Source organism: Haliaeetus albicilla, chromosome 28 (genome assembly GCF_947461875.1).
Source record: "Haliaeetus albicilla chromosome 28, bHalAlb1.1, whole genome shotgun sequence".
In the NCBI taxonomy this organism is placed as follows: domain Eukaryota; kingdom Metazoa; phylum Chordata; class Aves; order Accipitriformes; family Accipitridae; genus Haliaeetus; species Haliaeetus albicilla.
The window spans coordinates 1,616,155-1,637,012 of record NC_091510.1 but is presented as its reverse complement, the minus strand read 5'-3'; the positions used below and the strand labels follow the sequence as shown (position 1 = coordinate 1,637,012).

Here is a 20,858-nt window from a genome sequence, read left to right as displayed (position 1 = left end):
CTCTTACTGATTTATAGCGGTCAGGTTGTTTTGTACATCTTTGAAGTGACTTACATAACTTTTTTTTCAGCAGGAAAACCCAGGAAACACTCAGTGTAGTTATGTAGAAACTCAGGAACTTAAAAGACACATCTTTGAACTTAAGGAAGAATGGCTCTTTTTAAGCTTGTAACAGGAGAAAGATTGATGCTGTTGCTTGCTTTATTTTTTTTTCTGAAGTGGTAAAGTCTTGGGTTCTCCAAATTTTTAACAACTATAACAGTTAGACTGTTTTCTTTTATGTTTCTTTTTAGACTTTATCTGATTTGGACTGTGAATTGAAATATATTACTGATGTTGTTAAGGTATGCAGTTTCTTTGCTCACTTTTTTCCCCAAGATTGTATTGTCATGTTTCTGGCCTTTTTAATGAATGACTTATTGCTCTATCTTAGCTGAATGCCTTTGATCAACGACATCTCGATGATATCGACTTCGATGTACGTCTGTCAGCATTCCAGTCAATCACGGCCCACATCAAGGAAATGAAAGCAGTGGATGTTGACTTCCTCATCCCTGTTATGCACAACTGCTTCTATACCATCCAGGTTGGCTGAATGTTCCTTCTCTTGTTTTGTGCACCATGTGTCTGTGATGGATCTAACTTCCAAATTATTTCCATTGTCTGTTTTTTGACACTCTGAAACTTTCAGAGAGCATATTTTAGTCTTCTTACAAACACCTGTTTTTAATTTTTGTCCACTTGCCTTTTCATCTGTGTGTCTGGATGGGCAAATACAGTGCAGCAAGAATGCTCGCCTGAGCACGGTGCACCTTTCTATCAGTGAGCCCTGGAACTGTTCAGTCCATTTGTACTGTATAGAAGGCATATTACAGTCTTGAAAAGCTGCTTTTCTTTTTGTTGCAGCATGTCCTGGTTAGATGGGCCTGCTGGTAAATGTAAAAGAATTTTTCCTGATTGGAAGGGTGGGCATTAATTCAGGACTAGAACTTCTACAGGAAGGATTTCAAGAGTGACTGGGTCTCTACAGGCCTTGTTATGTTGTGTCTGGTGGTAATGTTCAGTCCAGTCTTTTGGGGAGAAAAAGGTGTCGTATCCAGACTCACGTGGTGCAATTTCTTCATCCACTCAGCTAGGGGATATGGCTCTTAGTGACAATGCAAGCCTTTGCTTGACCAGTTTTATTCGCCGACTGGCAGAAATTGACCACACAGAAGATGACTACAAGGAGTTAATCCAGCATACTCTCCTGGAGTCTGTGAGAAGGGGGCTGAAGAGTAAGACTGAGGTAAGGCAGTGTTATCTGATTACACATCTCCAGCTGTCTTCAGGACACCAGGGTACATGAGGCATTTATGGATGAGTTCTCAGAGTCCCTTGCTGGGATAAGAAGTGCAGATACCCACTGTAAACTTACCCTTCATTTGAAATCTTATTAAAATCTAAAAAGTGATAGAACTCGTCTGTCTTCTGTTTCTTTGCCATTGTTCAGCTTTTCTTAGTTGTAGTTTATGCTTTGGAGGGGAAACTTTAATTAATGTGCAGTCCAAAATACAGGTGTATTTGCTGTTACCAAAGAATAGGACTTGCTGGCCTGAAATATTTGTAAATGACAGCACTGCTGTTCTGAGGACTGTGTAGCAACCTCTCTGAGGGGTACTTAATGTTCACTGCTTGCCATTTGCAGAGCATCCAGCAGGACTACACATCATTGCTTTCCTGCCTTATTCAGACGTTCCCAGCAAACCCTGAATTCCGGGACTTGGTCCAGTTGACCAACTGCCATGATCCTGACATGGACTTCTTTGAGAACATGAAACACATGCAGGTAAAAGGCAACAGGCATTCCCTAGTGCCTTTCTCCCCCTGCCAAAACAAAAGCATTTTACTGTGGGGTAATGTTTTCCAAAGCATCTGTGAGCTGTCTTTACAGGGATATTGAACCTGTGTCATTAGATATTGTTGAAAAAAAAGGGATGTGGGCATTGTCATATGGGTGGTCCTGAATCAAAGTCATATTTCCGTCTAGAAATTTCTTGGCTTTATGATTTAGCAGCACTGGTTTTTACCTCTTCCTAATTCAGCTAAAATAATGGCTTTCATTTTAAGTGATTGTTCATGATCTTGAGCAGGCAACTCCACATTACAACCTATGTGTGACCTAGCCCACAGTCAGCACAGTGCCCTGAGGATCCCTTTGACACAGGCAGGGAACAGGTCTTTGTTTTTTCTAGCCTATTCCCTGCTGCTCTCTGTCTGGAGGCTTTGCAGCCCCTTTTCATTCACAGACATTTGTAAAATAAATGTCGCACAAAGCCTCATCTCCTGTTTTTTCTTGCAGTATGAAAATACGGTGTTTCTCCTGCTTTCAGAAATGCAATCAGAGAGTGTCTTTCTTACATCCATAGTTATATGTAGAGTCTAAATTTTTTCCTTGTAGTTTTATCAGGCCTTATCTTGTATCAGTTCCCTTCCCTGTCTGAGACCTTAGGATGGCACAGTCTTATGATTGTGAATTCACAGTGAAATATCCCATTGAGTTGGAATATTTATTGAGGCAAAAGGCTAGTGAAAGCCCAGAGACTGAAGGAAAAGGGTATGGCCTGTCCTTGGAAATGACCATAATATGTTTATGTCATTACTTAAAATTGAGACATTTTCAGAACTGCTGAATGTATGTGCTCCCTCGTGCTAGCTGTGACTCAAAGGCTTCATTCACTTTCTTTCATGTTTGGCTCAGATCCACAGGAGGGCACGAGCTCTGAGGAAACTGGCTAAGCAGCTCACTGAAAAAAAGCTTGTGCTGTCTTCTAAATCCCTGCAGAACTACATCATGCCTTATGCTACTACTGCCATTTTTAATGAAAAAATGCTTAAGGTAGGCTTTTAGATTGAATGCATCCATTTGAATATTTTCACCTTTCTTGTATACCATTCTGCTTAAAAGACTAACCACTTTGAAAGGCTGATAGGTTTGTGGAGTGAGTGTTCCCCTTTCAGACAAGAGCGCTGTGCTGCTTTTTGTGGCAGAAAGAGGGTTTGGAAGGTGCAGATGCAGTCTGGGCCCAATCCTATATCTGCTAAACCTGTCCTGTTTCTCGAAGGTGGATCTCTTAAGTGTTTAGTGGTTGGGGGTTTTTTTGTTTTGTTTTTTTTTACTTGGGTTATATTTGTTTGCTTTTTTTGTAATCAGGTAATTATTTTTTTCCCCTCTGCTTCCAAACTGCTCTCTTCCTGTTCACTTGGGAGATTAGTTACTGTTTGGCAGCAGAATGTGTGTGGTGGGGAACATAGGCTGTGCCTAGTAATTGAGGTGGGAATAAATGCTGTTTTTTCTGGAGTTACAGGAGAGCTGCAGGAATCTGCTGAAAACCTCTGAAATCATTAGCAGCTTTGTAATTAAAGTTTGAAAGGTGACATATTGTTTGTCATTTCCCATACATTTTATTGAAAATATATGTGGTGAAATTACCTGTGATGTCAATGTGGATAGACTTTCTACCTGTGACTTGGAAAAGCAAGGTTTCACACTGCTGTAGTTCCCTGCACACTGTCAGGAGCAGTAGAGCTGCTTATGTCAGACCAAGCAAATGTCTAATTGCTTACTGTCAGCAATATTCTTCTGAAGCAGAAACAATTAGAGCTTAGGCACAGGACCCAGCACCTGCAGCCCTTCAGACTGTGCCCATCAGTAGAGTGACTGCAGTCACTCTTTGACCAATGGGAGGTAAAATGTGTTGATTGAAACCTTGGTGAAGAAACAAACACATTTTATTTTGCATCAGAAATGGGTTAACGATGTGTATTTCTAGTTGATCAGCATAGCCCAGCAATGTACCATGTGTCTGTGGTTAGATATCTTGACTGGTTTTTAGTTCTTCACACAAGTGAGCCCATAGATTTAGTTATGTGAGAAAAGTTAAATGTGTGCAGAAATATTTGGAGGAAGTGGGTCTGGAGATCTGCTTGGTGAAGTGTGATATATATATATTTATTTATTTATTTTTAACCTGGTGCTTGGTAGGAGATCTAAAGGCTGAAGACCAAGCATCCCCACTAGACAGACATTACTTCTTCTGGCTCTTGTTGCTTTAAGTATGCTTTAGACACATGTTCATCATGAATGTGTAACAGTAACTGAATTTTTATCTTTTGGGCAGCATGAAAATATGGTAACAGCCTCAGTTGAAGTTGTTGGAGCTGTTTGCCGACATCTGTCGTGGTCAGCGTACTTGTACCACTTAAAGCATTTCATCCATGTCCTGCAAACAGGACAGATCAGTCCAAAGCTGGGAGTCAGGTAGGTACCATGAGCAATGCTGCTCTAGGTTTAACCAAAGACTGCCAAGGCAAAATTCAGTGTCTTAAGGAGCATCACATGGATTTTAGCCTCTTCCCTGGGGTGAGGTTGCCCACTTTGAGGTGTCCTTATGCAAGTGAAAGTGGGCGTGGCCTTGCAGCCTGCAACTATGAAGGATTAGCAGGTCCCTACTTTCTCATGCTGTGTCTCACTGAGTGCATGCCAGCATTAGCAGCTTCTGCTTCTGTCAGGCTGTCTCTGCTCCTGGGACACCTCCATTGCTTCAGTACCACCGCCTGTGAGGTTTCACAGTGAGCTAGGTCACAGAATGTATCTAGCTGAAAAGCAGCCAGTTTTTATTTCCTGGGCTGTTATTTCAGGGTAAACCTCCTTATGCTGCAGTGTCACTGGGTTTGAAGTTTTCCAAGAAGCGCTTGTAAGATTTTCTGTTGTATTGGTCTATACAGCCTCCCCTTTTTGTGCGGAGGGCTGATCTGTCTTTGTGTTTTCCCTCCACAGCTTGTTAGAGACAGTGCTGGAAGCCTTTCACTTTGACCATGAAACGCTTGAAAAGCAGCTTGTGACCATTGACAACCAAGGTGAGCTTTCTGCTCCTGATTGTAGAAACACTACCTCTAACTGCTCAAAGTGCAGCTTATCGAAATTTTGTGTTTTGCTTTTGAGGTCAGCTACTCCCATCTTTTTAAAATGTGCACATTGGAAGCTAGTTTTGACTTCCCTCCTCAGGAGCAATGCAGACTGTCCTCCTGTGTGTTGACAAAGTGAGGAGAGGTGGGGGGAACCATCTCCACATTATCTCTCCATCCCAGGCCTCCATAAGTCAAAACAGCCCCAGCTGGGTTTATGCAAATCTGAGGGGTTCTCCAAGGTCTGCACCCACCCATGTGGCTGCTGACACATCTGAGATTTGTGTCCTTGATGTTGGCTGCTCTCATGGTTATCTGCATCCTGAGAAGGGTGCTGTATGTCCTCACCTTGCTTCCCCTGCCATTTCATGGGAAAAAGTAGCATCTTTGGCTTCTTCACTGTTATGGTTACCTATGTTATGGCCTTTGGGATATTCTGAGGAAGGAGGAGGATATCTCACAGCTGTGCTTGTCACTACCTCTTGCCTTGTGAAATTCTCAAATGTAAGTGAATGGCAGTTCTGTAAGGTTCAAGCACATTGACCTTTGCTGAGCTGTCTATGAAGTTCAGCCGAAGAGTAACCTAGTTGTTGCTTTAAGCCTAGCCCTGAGGGGCGATTATCAGAAACTGGCATGCCAGAGCTTCTCTACCCAGTAAAACAGCTCTGATGCTTACTGATTGCTTGCTGTCAATGATGATAGGTCTTTGTCCAGAACAAAGCCATCACAAGAGTCTCTTTTAAGGGCTCTATTTTTGTGGCCTCCTATATTTACTTGCGCTTTTGACAATTACTTGACAGAAGCTGCTGCCATGGACCTTGAGCCAGTGGTGGAGGCTGAAGAAGCCATGGAATTGGAGCAGAGTGAAGGGGAAGAGGAGGTGACTGAGGAAAAGAAAGGGAAAAATCTCCCTGAGGAGCCGGCAGAACCTAAGCAAGCAGCTGAGACATCTGAAGATGCTGAGCAAGTGACCAAACCTGTTTCTTTCTTACCTCGAAATAAAGAGGAGCTGGAGTGTCTGATCAAACACATTCAAGAGACAGTGACAGTCAACATCTTGCCTAAATTGCACAGGTGTATTGTTGCAAAGGTGAGGAGTTGGCACTGGAAAGATGTTCTGCAGGCCTGTGCTGCTACTATAAATGTTGAGATGCTACTTTAGAGCCCAGTGGAAATGCAGCACATTAAAAATAGACACAACTGGAGAGAGACCACCTGAAGGCATAGAAGAGGCTTCATCCCCTTTGTTGTGTCATGGAGATTACTGACAGACTGAAACAATTCACTTTGTGCAGCCTGTTGAAAAGTTCTCAGCCACTTGCTAGCACCCAATGTGGCTCCTGTATTGAAAACACAGCGATTCCTCTTACTTGTCCTTTAGCTGTCTGGGTTTTTCCTGTAGTCAGCAGAGGATAGCAACTTGCGTTGTTGGCCTCTTCTAGGGTTAGTTGAGAAAAAGCAGGATTTGTTTATGTATATTAAAAGTGCATTGTGTCTTGCTCTCTTAAAAAGGTTAAAAGAGACGAGGAACACAAGCTTGTGAAATCCAACGTTGTGAACGATGATGAGGTAGTTCGTGTTCCATTAGCTTTTGCAATGGTCAGGATGATGCAGTGTCTTCCCCAAGAAGTGATGGAAGCCAACCTCCCAAGGTAAATCCTGTTGGAGCTCCTTAAATGCTGTTCATTGTGCTGGGAATGAATGCAGGCACCTTTCTCAGCCTGTGGTTACGTACAAGGCTAAATCCAAGAGGGGCATCCTTACAGTCCTCAAATACTTTTTTTTTTTTTTTTTTTTTCTGGAAACTCATTTTCCTAGTGACATTACCCTCTGTCAGCATTTGACTTCTGTAAAGCTAAGTTTGAAAGGAACTTGGTCAACCTTTAAGTAAGAGCAAAGCTGCGACGCAAGTTGCAGAGGTAGGGGTGGCAGAGCTGGGGAAAGAACGATGTACAGAAAGAAAGGACAATCGGTAAAATGTCTTGAAAGACAGTAGGTGTGTGTATGACTATAAAGCTTTTCTGTGAGGCTGGCTTTGAGTATAGCTCTGGTTGTGAAACAGCCCTGAAGAGCAGCCCCCTTAGCTAGCAGTGTAATTAGTTCTGCTCTGTTTGGGGCAGAGTTTGGGAACTAAGCTGTCTATCTCTGTTTCCAGCATCCTGCTGAAAGTTTGCACATTTCTGAGGAATAGATTTCAGGAAATCCGGGACATCGCCCGTAACACCCTTACAAAAATCATGGAAGTGTTGGGAGTCCAGTACCTTCTGTATATCTTAAAAGAGATGCAGTCCACTCTCGTCCATGGGTACCAGGTAATGCTGAAATTCTTCCTCTTCTGCTCTCTGTAGGTTTTTTTAATGTGTTAGGAGGAGAATCCAAAGGGAAGTTGCTACTGAAATTGTTTTGCACTGGTGGAACAGCTTGGTATAATACACTAAATCCTATTGCTAGTGCATACTATCAGTCTTCATTATGCTAAGTGTCAAATGAGGGTCTGTACCCAAAGAACTTAGAGTCTAAGCAGGGAAGAAGAGAGGATCTCCATTTTCCCAGTGAAGAGTTGAGGTATGGAGGTGAAGGATGAATTTCTGGTTCCAGTAAGATTAGTGGAAATCTTTCCAGTAAGGTCATTAGGGCTAAGTATCATCTGAGGTGAGTTGCCACAGAGACTGCACAGACAGTATGTGGTGATGCTAATTGAAGTCTTGCTTCCTAGATCCAGAGCCAAGGCTCTGACTATTAATTCATCTTTCCATGGTGGTTGGGGTTAAGAATAATTTTCTAGGTGAATTACCACTGTGGAATAGCGTGAGCTTCTAGCTGCTGTAACAGTGAAAGTGCCAGTTAGCACAGCCTAAAAATATCAGTAAGAGCACAGGGGAAAGAGGAGATTCCAGCCCTCCTGCCAGTATGTGGAGGGACAGGGGTCCTCTTCCCGCTGCCAGTACATGGATTCTTGTCTTCCCAGTGATTTTTTTCCTATAATGAGAGCTCAAGTACTGTGTGTGAGTTGTGATATCTCTGCTATGGGAGTCTCCCCATCCACTATTATTAAAGAGGTCTATGCAGGGGTTTGGAAACACGATCTGTTCTCTTTTTCTCTAGCTCCATGTGCTGACTTTCACTGTGAACCTGTTACTGAAGGGCCTTACTACCAGGCTCAGTGCTGGTGATTTGGACCCTTGCTTAGACATCCTGATTGAGGTAAGAGCTATTCAAGATTGAAGGAAAGAGCATCATGAAATGCCTGGGGCAGCATCTGGGAGGAGGAGGTTTTGTGTAGCTTGTCTCGGACTTGGTGGCAAACAGGGCTGATTGTGTCTGTACTGCAAAGGAAGGAGACTGTTTTCTACTGAGGCATCAGCAGACCCCTTGCAGAGTAGCAAAGTATCTCTGGGGCTGTATCATGAGCCCTGCATCCTGAGAGGCAATGGGTTCAAGATTAAGATACCTAACTATGTTTCCGTGTTCTGTAAATGGTTGAGCAAGTCAACAGACTTCTAGTCAGTGCTGTCCGTGGAGCCCAGGAGCTCAGCTGGCCACCAGATGGGGTATATTCAGATATCTTGGTCTGATTGCAGTCCTACTCCCTGTATCACAATACCACAGAGGGGTGTGAGAACAGCATCCTCATCTGGTGTGCTCAGACTGGTGTGTTTTATGTTGACAAAGGAAAGGTAGACATGATTTTTGGGAAACCTGGAGAATTTTTTTTTTCTGTGACTGGGGGAAAAATAGTGGTGTTCTGCTGCTACTGGAGGAATCTGGCTCTGTTTTTCTGCTCCTCTCATTCACTTTCCTGATTTCCAAAGATTTTCAACCAAGAGTTGTTTGGGAATGTGGCTGAAGAGAAGGAAGTGAAGGGAATTGTCTCCAAAGTCATGGAAGCACGCAAGAGCAAGAGTTACGATTCCTATGAAATTCTTGGAAAGTTCATAGGAAAGGGACAGGTGACGAAACTTATTCTGCCACTGAAAGAGGTAAGAAAAGTCAGCCAGAGTCTTTAACTCTGAGCACTCTCAATTCTGTATGATCTAAAAGAAACTCTAGAGCCTCTGGGTTGCTACTGTGAAATTACCTATATAATCCTGCTTTGGCTTCCCATTTTTCTTTTGGAAAGCAGTATGCACCCGGCTCATAAAATGAGACTTTACTATGGGTGTCCAGGGCAGGGATTGGCATTCTGAGAAGCTTTCAACCCCTGCTAGAGAGGAAACATCCCGTTATGGGTTCTCCATGCCCTCTCCCTCTGTCAACTCTTGTTTCCTCTGGAGCTCCAAGGTCCTGCAAGGCTGCTCTGTGGTTTGATCTCTTGTGCGTGGAGGAAGTGTCACCAAAATGTATTCAGGGTCTGTCCATGTGCAGTAATTGCCTTTTCAGAGATACAGTTTTTGAGTAGAGTGCAAGGTCATGCAGAAGTGGAGCCCTGGTTTGCTCGTGAGCTCTGGAGTGTCCTGGTGGCGATAGGTGAACTGGCTGGAGGCTGAGAAGGTGCTGGAGAGAAAGGGAGGGATTTGGGGGCAGAGCTAAGGCGATGGGATGCTGTTTATGTAGAGAGCTGGGGACTTAATGGCAGCATGTGATGAGGGAGGAATTGCTCTGGCTTTTCCCATGATTTCTGAGTACAGAGAGCAGATCATTGCCCTCATGTTGCCTGCCTGACTCTCATGGTTGTGCCTTTGCAGATTCTGGAGAGCACTACGAGTTTGAAGATAGTCCGGAAGGTGCATGAAGCACTGCGTCACATCATGGCAGGGCTGATCTTCAATTCAGACATGAATGCAGCATCCCTCCTCCTCCTCAGTCATGGTCTCATCAGTGAAAACTTGCCTCTGCTCACCGAAAAGTCCAAGTGAGTTCCAGGATGTTAGCCAGATGGTCTGTTATCAGTTGGAGGTTTGCTTGCAGAAATGGCAGCTCTCAAATCCAACCGATGAAACGTATGAGGGTTTCCTTGCTTTCATTTGCCTTTTTTTGTCAATGTGAGTTATTTGGGCAGTCAGAGGGCAAGGAGAAAGCTTGGAAATGGGAGTGAGCGCTTGCTGAACTCACAGGAGTCTACTCTTGCAAGTGCTCAGGGCCTTCAGTAAGGCTTTTTCACCATCTGGTAAGCTGGTGTATGCATTTGGGTGTTTGGATGAAGGGACCGAGGGGCAGTGTTTAGAAGTGAGCTACAAACTGCCATGTAAGAGGTGTTTGGGTTCCTGGACATTTTCATTGGGTCAGGAACAAGAGAAACTGTGGGCTGTCACTTTATCGCTTTGGTGCTGGTGCAGAAGTCAGGGAGAACAGTCAGATTTCCTCGCCGTCTGGTGGTGTCACTGCTCAGAGCTGGCTCTGGGTGTCTTGCATTTCCTATGTTACGTAGGCTGACTTGCTCTAGAATCTGACAACTGTTTGCAGACTTCTTGGAGCAATGTTTATAAGGCATCAGAAACTGAAGTAAATATCAGTAAATGAAGTGCAGTGAGCAGTGGCAGGAGGTATATTTGCTTGAAGGAACTTACCAAAACTGGTCTGTCCACTGAGAAGAAAAAAGTGGGGATGTTATGCAAATCAGTGTGTATTTATTATCTTCGTAATAGTGATATTGTTCTCAAGGCTGAGAGTCCCATCTGTCATGCTGCTCTCAAGTTTTTGTTTTATTTCATTGTGTTCTGGCTGTGACCTGCTTTTGCTTGCTGTGTGGGTAGCAGCTGAGCATGGTCCAGCTCTCTTCACTCCCTACAGCAAGCTTCTTGTGGAGAGGGTTGAAATCTGAATATTCTCCCTTGCCATACACTGCTTTTCAGAAAAAAAGTTGCCCCTCCTCCAGATCCTCGGCTGCAACCAGAGAGCTGCCTGCTGCTCCAACCCACTCCCACGAGAGGAGGGCAGAAAGCACGTGTCAGCAGCAGGACTAACACGTATATCTTGGTTGATTCAGGACTTCGGGTAAGGATCTCCTCAGATACAAAGCTTTGCAATCAAAATATTTTAAAGAGTATTCGAAGGAAGGTATTCTGGATATATTGTGTTAACAACGTAGCCATTAGCCTTAACTTTATTTTGCATGTGGTAACTCCAATGGTGCCTCTTACAGACCTATAAAAAGTGCTCAGCCTGTTGCAGATATTTGAATGGGATATGGCATAAATTCTACTACAGCCTGAAACAGTGTGGGACCTTGCTTGACTTATTTGAGTCCCAGCCTGACTTTGAGATGAATGTCCTGTGTTTTCTATGCCAGTTGCTGCACATGAGCCTGAAGAGGTCCAAAGTAAATTCTTCTGAGGATCATGTTTTGGAAATGTTAGACCCTTTTGTTCAGCTGCTTATAGACTGCCTGAAATCTATGGATGTCAAGGTACACTTCTGAGCTGGAGTCTGTCTATTCTGTCTGTTCTACTAAGAAAAGTCCTGCCCACAAATGTCATCTTGCAGTTGATCTGCAAGAGAAGAGAAAGCCGTCCCGTTTTCAAACCTGATTTCATAGATGTGCAGATTAAGTTCTTTGAGGAGATGTTATCTCAAGGGGGAGGAAGGATTGTGGCTGATGAAGGACTGAAGCTCTGCCCCTAGTGCTGCAGATTCAAGTATGGACAAGTTCTCCTGGAGCATGTTCATACAAGGACTTTTGCTTGCAGACTTTGTAGGCTATCTGTGAGGAGGTTCATGAAGTCCTGTGGCAGCTGGGAGCAGTGTTGTTACAGCTGTGGTTTCTTTTGATCCAACTCTAATGGCTTTATTCCCAGCACAATAGGCAGCGTCCTTTTAGGGCAGCTTTAAATTTAAGTGAGCCTAGGAGGAAATCTGTTAAACCTTGAGTTTCTGAGGAATGGAAGCCATGCTTCATATGTTATCAGTTACCTGGAGCAGGGCACTCAGGTGACCTGGGTTTTTGGCAGAGCAACTTCTATGCCTTGAAGGCACCTCTGCTTCAGAAAGAGTTCTGGCCATCTGCTGAATCAGCACTGTGTTATTGTCTTTACATAGTAATATCAAAGTCAGAGAATTAGGGAGTGGCAGATAGTGTTTTCAGAACTGAGAAGCCCTTTGTATTACATATGAATGGTTTGAAAGAGGTTGATTTTGTTAGCTAATTGCCTTTTATCACAGTTGCAGATAGCCTGACCGTGTCTGTAACAGAGTGAGAGAAGTGTTCCCTCAGTGTCATTATACCCATGTGCTGTCCTTTGGCTCTTTCTTACAGGTGATCACTGGTGCTTTGCAGTCCTTGGTATGGATTTTAAAGTTCCCTTTGCCTTCTGTCAGTACAAATCTGGAGTCACTGATCAAGCAGCTTTTCCTCTTGCTGAAAGAATTTGCCAAGACAGGAATAGCCAAAGGCCAGAATTTCCACCTGGTTGTGAGCTGTTTCAAAGTAAGTCATACCCAGCTCTGCTCTTTTCTGCTTCAGGATTAACTTTGTAGAATGAGACTCTTCCAACTGCAGATCCCTCCTGCAGCTGTCCCTGGAGAGGTAGTCTGGAGATCACAAGGTAGTGAGGGAGATGTGGCCTTGCTGATTCTTTCTCAAGTGGGAACTTAAAGTTATCCCCCAAAAATGTACAGCTTGGATCTGAAGTATTTTTATAGAAGCGTATTTGCCTTCTTTCTTCCTTATAATAGTATCTTGTTACCACCCTGTCTTTTGAGAGGCGTCAATTCTATGCTTGAATAGCTTGCTTTTAACATGATTCATTGGAGTAAACCCTGGCAGCTGAAGTGAGACAAAGGAAGGGGGCAATTAATAGTAGTAATAACTACACTTACAGTATGCAGTGTCTTTGTGAAGATGTCTTCTAAATGTATTGCTGAATTAATTACAGCTTCATGATCATAAGGAAAAGTTAGAGTAATTCATGCTGAATGCCAGTGCCAGAAGAATTTTTCCTTCTTCCTGGCTGTGTTCCTGCATCATGGTTCATGTGTTTGAGCATCCCCACTCATTTCAAAGACTAGTCTGAATTAGTGTATTTGTTTGTGTTTGGTTTTTGTCTCAAAATTGCCAACTGAAAGCAAAATGTGATGAGAACAGTGTTAGCTGCATGTTTCAGAGCAGCAGTTTGTCTTTTCAAATCTAAGCGATATAAATGAGTCAGGCTTTGGTGCAGCCTTATATTTTATGGCACTGCATGTGTATTGACAATGTGCAATTTGATTTTGTAGTGCGTAACGATACTTGTGAAGAATGCAAAGAGTCAGATAACAAGCAAACAGCTCCAAGTGTTGCTTGGCTTTGCTGAAGAAGACATCTATGATTCATCACGCCAAGCCACTGCCTTTGGCCTTCTCAAGGTATTTCTGTGCAGCAGGCGTATGGGTTCTGTGAGCCACTGGAATGGCAGTGATTCTGCCTGCTGGTGAAAGGCTGTATGATCTCATGTCAGGAACAGGCCACAGAATGCTGTTAAGGCTCTCTGTTGTAGGTGGCGGGGAAAGCAGCAAAGCTTTCCCTTTCGACTTGTAGTCACTCTTTAAAGTGTTTGGGAGGCTGGTTTATACACTTTTTTTTAAAGTTGCTCTGGCTATGTTTGAAGATGTGAAGAAGTCAGTGTTAATATACCACCTGAGACCAGCGTATCCCAGGTTATTGTATTGCACCTCACACCGTGCAAGCAAAATGACATGACTCCAGCTGTGCTTTCGTATTTTTAGGCTATTTTATCCAGGAAGCTGATTGTCCCTGAAATTGATGATGTGCTGCAGAAGGTTGCCCAACTGGCCATCACAGGTCAGAGTGAGCCAGTACGAGTCCAGTGCAGGCAGGTTGGTAGAATGGAAAGTCTCTTACTTTACTTACAGCTGTCTAACAGGCTAGAGGTCTTAGTGTGGCCATCCCAGCTCTCACAGACATGTGCCTTAGCCCTGTTGAACCCCTAACCCCATTTCCCCTGCTTGCTAATCCTTGTTCCACTTGTTATCTGGCTGGGTTTAGTTCTTGTGACTGGTACATAGCAGAATCACAGACTGCTTGCCTGTAGTGAGACTGCTTGCTGTAGTGTACCTCTAGAGAGCTGCTCAGCAGCAGTGACACGGTCCCTCCCTTGGATGCTTTTAGGCCCACGTAACCAAGAGCCTTGCCCTTTTCTGAATCCCAGCAGATGAGAATTTGCCACATATCCATGATTCCTTCCCACTACTTCCTCATTCTTTCCAAGCTAAAAGCCACCAAAAGGCAGAATTGGTTGCTTCATTTCAAGCATTGGGATACAGCTGCAGCAGGAGCTGTGTGTAAGCAAATAGTGCATTTCCATAGTTACAGGATGAATTTTGAAGGATGCAGAATCTCTCGTAACAGAAGCCTGCACAAATCACAGTAATACTTTAAAGACTGATCTGGCAGTTGTCAAATGCCTGCAGATCCTGTTCCGGGCACAGAGCTTGAGAGCAGTTGTTGGCACTTTTGGGATGAAAGGGATGATTCTCATAAACTTGCTGTTCCATCACTAAATTTTCTTCATAACCTTTCTACAAGCTTTCCTGAGTGTTTCTTGTAACTAGTCTCTGTGTTGTTGTTTTTTCTTTCCAGATTTACTTAAAATATATTCTGGACTACCCCCTTGGAGACAAGCTGAAACCCAATTTGGATTTCATGCTGGCACAACTGGAGTGAGTTTATATTCCTGACATCTCTGTCAGAACAGAACCTTGTTGCTTAAGTATGACTTCAGTGGCCACTTTGCATGCCAAAGGGCTGTTCGTGAGGAGCAGAGGGTGTGGCTGAAGTCTTCACTTTCCTACCTGTAAAACACTTCCCTTTTTTGGAGAGGGGCTGTTTGATAAAGCAAGCCCTTTTTCTCTTCCCTGTTTCACAGCTGGCTTTGTTCTTCATCTCTTTGTAAGATGAAGGTTCTGTTGTTTGCCTAGTGGTTAACCAGCTCCACTGGTTGTAAACCAGGTGAACTGGAAATCCAGAAAGATTAAGGGAAGGTGCATTTATATGACTGCTGCCCCATGGCAATGGTCTCAACTGCAGTTGCAGGCACAGTTGAGATCAACTGCACCAATTCAGCAGGAGCAGTGTACCCGAAACCTCCTTCTGAGCATGACCCCTCCCTTGCTCAAGGTGACAGTAGTTTACCATGTTCCCCAGCACCATAACACAAGTGTTGACTCAAGTTGGCTGGAGCCCTTTTTCTCCTGTTTGTCTCTGTGCCTGTCTCTGGGAGATGGAGCTGATGGGCCTGTTGCTTCTTTTCTCCTAAGTATCAGACCAGGTCTGGTAGCTGTTGTAGAAAGATCCCTGTCAGTGTGTGTTTCTGGCATTGGCCATTCTTGTAAATTGTTAACAACTTTCTAGAGTACTAACCCAGCCCTAACCATTAATCATTTCCTCACAGGTACGAGTATGAAACTGGAAGGGAATCTGCACTGGAGATGATTGCGTACCTCCTTGACATGTTCCCACAGGTAACAAGCGCCCCTTGGTGTTCCAAGCATCAAGCAGTTACTGTGGCTTGCAGTAACAGCATTTTCAGAGCAGTTTATTTTGGGAGTACTTGGTAGTTCCTATTATCTCTTACTGTGAGCAGAACATTCACTTATCTCCAAAGAACCTGGCTTTGCTCCAAAAGAGAAATGACATGCTGGAAAGTCTGCAGTACTACTTTATCTAATGTGCTCAGTCTGCAAGTAAAATAAAGCTCTGTCAGCTGGAGTTTAGATAAACTTGATGGTGATTTATGCCAGGAAGAAACACAACCCGTTTAGGAAATGGGGTATGAATAAAAAGTGAAGTCTAGAGTTTTTTCATTGTGGGTTTTTTTCCAACATTCATGAGGGGTGTTGTTGATTGAACTGGTATGTGATGTACCATATCTGTTTTGTTGGCCTAACTGGAGAGGGAGGGCTTCTCAGTGGAGTGGATCAAAATGAAAGCTGAAAAATAACCATGCATCTATGCAGGATAACATACGCAAAATGCTAAGCTGCCTTGAAGCTCTGCAGCTGGAGCTTGACTGATCATTCAGGAGACTGAGAAGTGCAATCAGGCAAGAATTTGGGAGGAAGGAAGAGAAATTCTGCACAGTGGGCTGTGCTTCACCACTGCCTGATTAGATTTAGTATCTCAACTTTGTTCCCATCAACTCTGTAAAGTAGCAGGAGCTGCTGTCTCTGAAAGAAGGGCCTTTGGGCTGATTGCTGCAGTGCTGAGGGACTTAAGCCTGTTTCAGTGAGAGTTAGGCATAAAAGTGCCCTTTAAGGTTTGACAAGTTGCTGTCTCAGGGACATGTTATCAAATCGGAGTCAGAGCAGGGCTGAGGCTGCTGTCCACTCCCTGCATGCTCCAACAACTGGATCATCTCCTCCTTTCAGTTCACCTGCCTTGATGTGGACCCCAGTCAGGGCTGACATTGCTCCTGTATGCAGTGCAACAAATACCCCTCTTCCCCTTTCAATGCCAGGAGCTCATTGGGGATGTGTGGTTGACTAATGGTTGTTTCTTTCTAGGATCTCCTCCACAAATACTGCGGGCTGTTTTTTCTCTCTCTTTGTATGATGATGATAAATGATGACTCTGCCAAATGCAAAAAGATGGCGGCTTTGACGTGTAAATCTCTCCTCAGTAAGATAAACAATGAAAAACAAGATCTGATGTTTTCACTGGTCACAGAGTGGTTTCACAGCAAGAAGGTATTCTTTGGTCTTTTCACTGACCAGGTCTGGACTCTGTTTGGGGGCTGATAAAGATTAAGTGAGAGATTGCTAATACCAGGTCTAGTGCATTGGTGGGTTCAGTTATGCCTGACTTAGTAGTTTTAGGAAAGGAGTATGAGCAAGATTCAGCTTAGAATAAAAGCTCTTTAAAGCTATGCTCAGCACCATAGCTCTTGATAGTAAGAAGAGGAAGAAATGATACAGCTTCGTATAGCTGCACGAATGCAGGGAACTGTTCCTGCTGTCGGTCAGCCTACAGAGTTCCCAGCTGCATTGCACTGCTTCCTAACACTTCCTCTGTTGGGTCAGGTATTTCACCAAGTGTAGTCTTTGCTCAGGTTAAAGGTTTGAGCAAATTCCTTAAAGCTCTTCTGATCCCAGTAATTGGGTTTTTATGCTGTCTTTAGCTCACACTTGCTTCATTCTGTCGCCAGCAGCTGGAAAGTGGCAAACCTAGTCTTACAGATCTCCCATTTTGATCTGGGTGCCTGGATGTTTAGTTATTCTCAAACTGGACACAGGTTCTGTCTCTCTACACTAGTGGAGTAAGTGTTCTTCAACACTTCATCCTTTTCATCCCTAATATGTTCAGTTCTGGTTTATAGCTGTGAGCCACCTGTTGCGCTGTGAAGAATCAAAGAGTGCAAAGTAGCCCCCAGAGCTTTGCAGCTGGGAACCGGGCTGGAAAAGGTCTTTTGGCATTCAGTTTTAGGGTGTGTTTTCAGGGATAACTTGTGCTGCCAGGTGCTTTTTTCCCTAGCTGGCAGCATCTCCTTTTTCAATAGTACTCTGAAAACCAGCTTCTCTTAAGATACTGTTGCTACAGGCAAAAGCAGGGGTTGCTACCAGCTCCTGCAGGTGGGAGCTGCAGGATTTGATGATCAAGAAGTAACAACGGGTGTTATTCTTTCTGTTGGCAGAGCTTACACAGGAGGTTGGCTGCCCAGGCATGTGGTTTATTTGTTGAAGTGGAGGGAGTAATGTTTGAACGGCGGCTTGAAGCTGTCCTCACCTTGATTGAAAAAGAAATCAACCCAATTAAATTTGAACACGTAAGTAGTTTTTTCCCATGTGTGAGGTTTGGGGAAAGAGAATTAAGAAAATGGAAAAAGGGAATAAGTGGGGGAGATACTTAACTGTTGGAACTACTGTTTGGGACAGAGGAAAGACATGAAACACACACATTTGTTCTGAAGGGGACCTCACTGACCTAGAACCACATTTTTTGTCTGTAAGCCCAAATTTGATGTCATGTGTCACAGCAGAAGGGGCAAAGGAACTTAGCAAAGCCACCTGGGCTGAGCCTGCAGCCATAACCAGCACATATATTGCTCTTTGCCCCAGCCTCTATCAAGATCTCTGTGGGTGCAAGGGGTTCTTGAGACAGCCCTCGAGTCTCAGGCTTTTAGCTTACAGCATGCAGCAGTATGTATGTTGAGGTAGGTTTCCCTGCTTCTGGTCTTTCCTGCAGTGGCAGGAGAGAAGGATCTTCTGTTTTTTGTTTAAAGTGGAGTTACAAAAAACACCATCAGAAAGAATGGCACAGGTAGCACTGGGATGGGTTAGAATCTGTTTAGTTGAAAAACCGCCTGACGATCACACACAAACATCCGTTTAACTGGGAAACGTGTCTGCTAGCTGCAGAGGTTTGTGTAAGCGTGGGAGGTCAGGAGTGCATCGCTTGTGATTGTCTGCATTGTTCAGTGTTGTCTACAGCTTTAACTTTCAAAGGAGTTCCCTTCCTGTACTTCAGGCTGTGGTTTTGTTATATGGAAAATCTTTTTCGTGCACATGATTAACTCAGAATAAGATTGAGTAAGGCTGATTGAATAAGGCTGCCTCAGATTCTGCTTGACGTGATAATCCCAGAGGGATCCCAGTCACTGCGCCTGGGGAGTGGCCACGTATGTTACTAATGTGCAAGGGCAACACGCTGAACAAGAGAGAAGAGCCTCGGGGTATGTAAATTGGCAAGAGATGAAAATAAAATACCTGTAGTGAGGAGAAATTCAATGTAATCACCCCCTGTGCTGTGACATGTAGGTAAAGCACTGACTAGTTATATCAAGCCAGCTGGTGATTGCAGGCAGGGTGAGGACCTGAAGGCAATTTAGTAAAACACAGTGCACAGATTGTCATAACAAATATGGGGCTTCCCAGGTGACACAGGCAAATCTGAGCTCAGCTTGGCGCTAATAATGAGAATCAAGTGTGCACAAATACATGTATAGATGTCAACAATATACATTCAGTGTGTGCTTGCTTATATTTAGAAAACTAAGAGTTTGTTACAGTAACGTCTGTATAACAAGCAAGAATGATTGTAGTAATAATCTCCTGCAGAGGTTCAGTCTGCAGAGGAAGTGCTTTAGTGGAGCTGCTTCTCTTCTGTTTATTTTGGGAATTGGGTACAAGTCAGTCTTCTCTTTCTTTGCAGGGTTGATCTAAAATTTATCTAGTAGGGTAAATAAGCACTGTCTTCAGGTTCTCATAAGCATCTTCTTGACTTGCTGATTTTATTAGATAACTGAAGAGGAGGAGGAGAAGGCTGCAGACAGGCTGCTATTCAGCTTTCTTGTGCTGGTAACAAAGCTAATAACAGAATGCAACTTGATTCAATTAACCAAGAACAGTGATGTTGTGAGCAATATCTGGGGTAAGTATCAAGAATTATTACAGCTGTGTTACAAGGAAGATTCTTTGTGTGCCATCTGGTTTTTCACACCCTAATATAAACAACTGAACTGTGTCATACAAGGTTTGCATGCTGCAAAATGCTAATACATGGCAGTTATTGGGCAGTGAAAGAGAAGATGTCAATGGAAAAGGTTACATGGTTGATGAAAACAACATGCGCTCAGTCTTAGTTGCTGGGAAGTATTTTCTATTATCCCAAGAGGAAATAGTTGCAAACTATTGCATGTTTGACCATAATTACATCGTCTTGGATGAAAACGTTCAGTTCTCCTGGGAAGATGAGATTTTCTTGATGAGATCATACATACCAGCCAGCAAGCGATGACACATTGTAATAGTGCTGTAAATACTGTGCATCTGCCGGAGGTGTTAAGGCCTGGAGGTCATTGCATTCAAGCAATTTCCCCATGAGTGAGATTGTACAATGTCAGGCTGGCTTATTGGCATTTTGTTGCCTTGTTTTTAATTGCTTTATTTGCTGCTATCAGAAGGCCTGGGTCTGGCTGGTTGATGTCTTTGAAGAGTTCAGCCTGCCAGGTGCCTTTAGTGAGATAAGAGAGAACCTTTGTAAGTCCTGGGTTGCTGGGTGATGCGCAGCTTGGACAGAGGCGAGACAAGAGGGCAACTCCATCTGTTATCTGAAGCATCCTCATCCTCCATCCAGGGGTTTGATCTGACCATCTGCAGCAGGGCCAGTTCACCTGAGTCTCACAGCAGCCAGTCCCCTGATGGCTGCCCAGTCACGGGCAGATGAGCTGTGGCACTGAGTCCCGGAGGGGACCACAGTTGCTGCAGAAATGTGACTTGTCAGCCAGAATCAGAGCAACTGTCTTTTTGAGCCGTGCCCACTTTTCCTGCCCAGTTGCCATTGCTTTCCAGCAATGGCCCTGTCTTGGGATGGTTGGAAGTGTTCTGGCTGCATTCAAGAACGCCTGGTCACCGTGGGGACATTAGGCTACCTGTAGTTTTTTGCCACTTTCTGGCTGGATAGAGTTGCCAAGAAGTCTTTGATTATGTTCTGAGCAGATGAGCACAGCTCATTTCCTTCACCTTTTTATTGTAGCATGTGCTTGGAGGGACCTGGTTCTTTTTCTGCTCTCACTGGACCAGCTCCTGTGCTGAAAGAGGTTTTCTTTCCCCCAGGTCATGTCCAGTCTCACCTATGGTATCCTCACAGCTGGGTCTGGCTGACAGCTACTGAGATCTTTGGCTTGTTGTTTGCATCCAACAAGCCAGAAGATCTTGTCAACAAGTGGAGGGAAAGAAAGGCAGGAAAGAGGAAAAAGACGTCAGTAGAGCTGTCTGCATCCACAGTCTTCTTGACTGCTGAACTGGACAAAAAGGTAATGAGGTCTGTACCACTCCTTCCACCTCGCCTGTGCCCATTCCCTGGCTGGGACATAAAAATAGTAGTATAGTTTGGCATGCACATTTCTCTTTTAGTTGTTTGTCTGCTGCCTAATCCTGATCACTTAAAGCATTTGAGGAGGTGTCTGCTGCTGGGAGGGGGCTTCTCTGGGCTTTTCTTCTCATCAGCACAAAGATTTCCCTCTAGGCTGCAAGATGCAGGC

The 20,858-nt window shown here is 44.0% G+C and overlaps 1 protein-coding gene across 1 annotated transcript in view; it reads left to right on the top strand.

Annotated features, from left to right (window-relative positions):
• Positions 1-20,858, top strand: part of LOC104324674 (UTP20 small subunit processome component) — a 62,878-nt gene that overhangs the window by 37,143 nt on the left and 4,877 nt on the right. The window contains exons 34-57 of the mRNA XM_069773536.1: positions 294-344; positions 434-586; positions 1,133-1,288; positions 1,688-1,828; positions 2,741-2,878; positions 4,161-4,300; positions 4,820-4,899; positions 5,748-6,037; positions 6,460-6,599; positions 7,103-7,259; positions 8,053-8,151; positions 8,760-8,927; positions 9,633-9,799; positions 10,740-10,881; positions 11,177-11,293; positions 12,140-12,310; positions 13,099-13,227; positions 13,588-13,698; positions 14,462-14,541; positions 15,273-15,342; positions 16,384-16,566; positions 17,511-17,642; positions 19,114-19,246; positions 20,431-20,630. Coding sequence (XP_069629637.1) covers positions 294-344; positions 434-586; positions 1,133-1,288; positions 1,688-1,828; positions 2,741-2,878; positions 4,161-4,300; positions 4,820-4,899; positions 5,748-6,037; positions 6,460-6,599; positions 7,103-7,259; positions 8,053-8,151; positions 8,760-8,927; positions 9,633-9,799; positions 10,740-10,881; positions 11,177-11,293; positions 12,140-12,310; positions 13,099-13,227; positions 13,588-13,698; positions 14,462-14,541; positions 15,273-15,342; positions 16,384-16,566; positions 17,511-17,642; positions 19,114-19,246; positions 20,431-20,630 — 3,348 coding nt within the window. The remainder of the gene's footprint in view (positions 1-293; positions 345-433; positions 587-1,132; positions 1,289-1,687; positions 1,829-2,740; positions 2,879-4,160; positions 4,301-4,819; positions 4,900-5,747; positions 6,038-6,459; positions 6,600-7,102; positions 7,260-8,052; positions 8,152-8,759; positions 8,928-9,632; positions 9,800-10,739; positions 10,882-11,176; positions 11,294-12,139; positions 12,311-13,098; positions 13,228-13,587; positions 13,699-14,461; positions 14,542-15,272; positions 15,343-16,383; positions 16,567-17,510; positions 17,643-19,113; positions 19,247-20,430; positions 20,631-20,858) is intronic.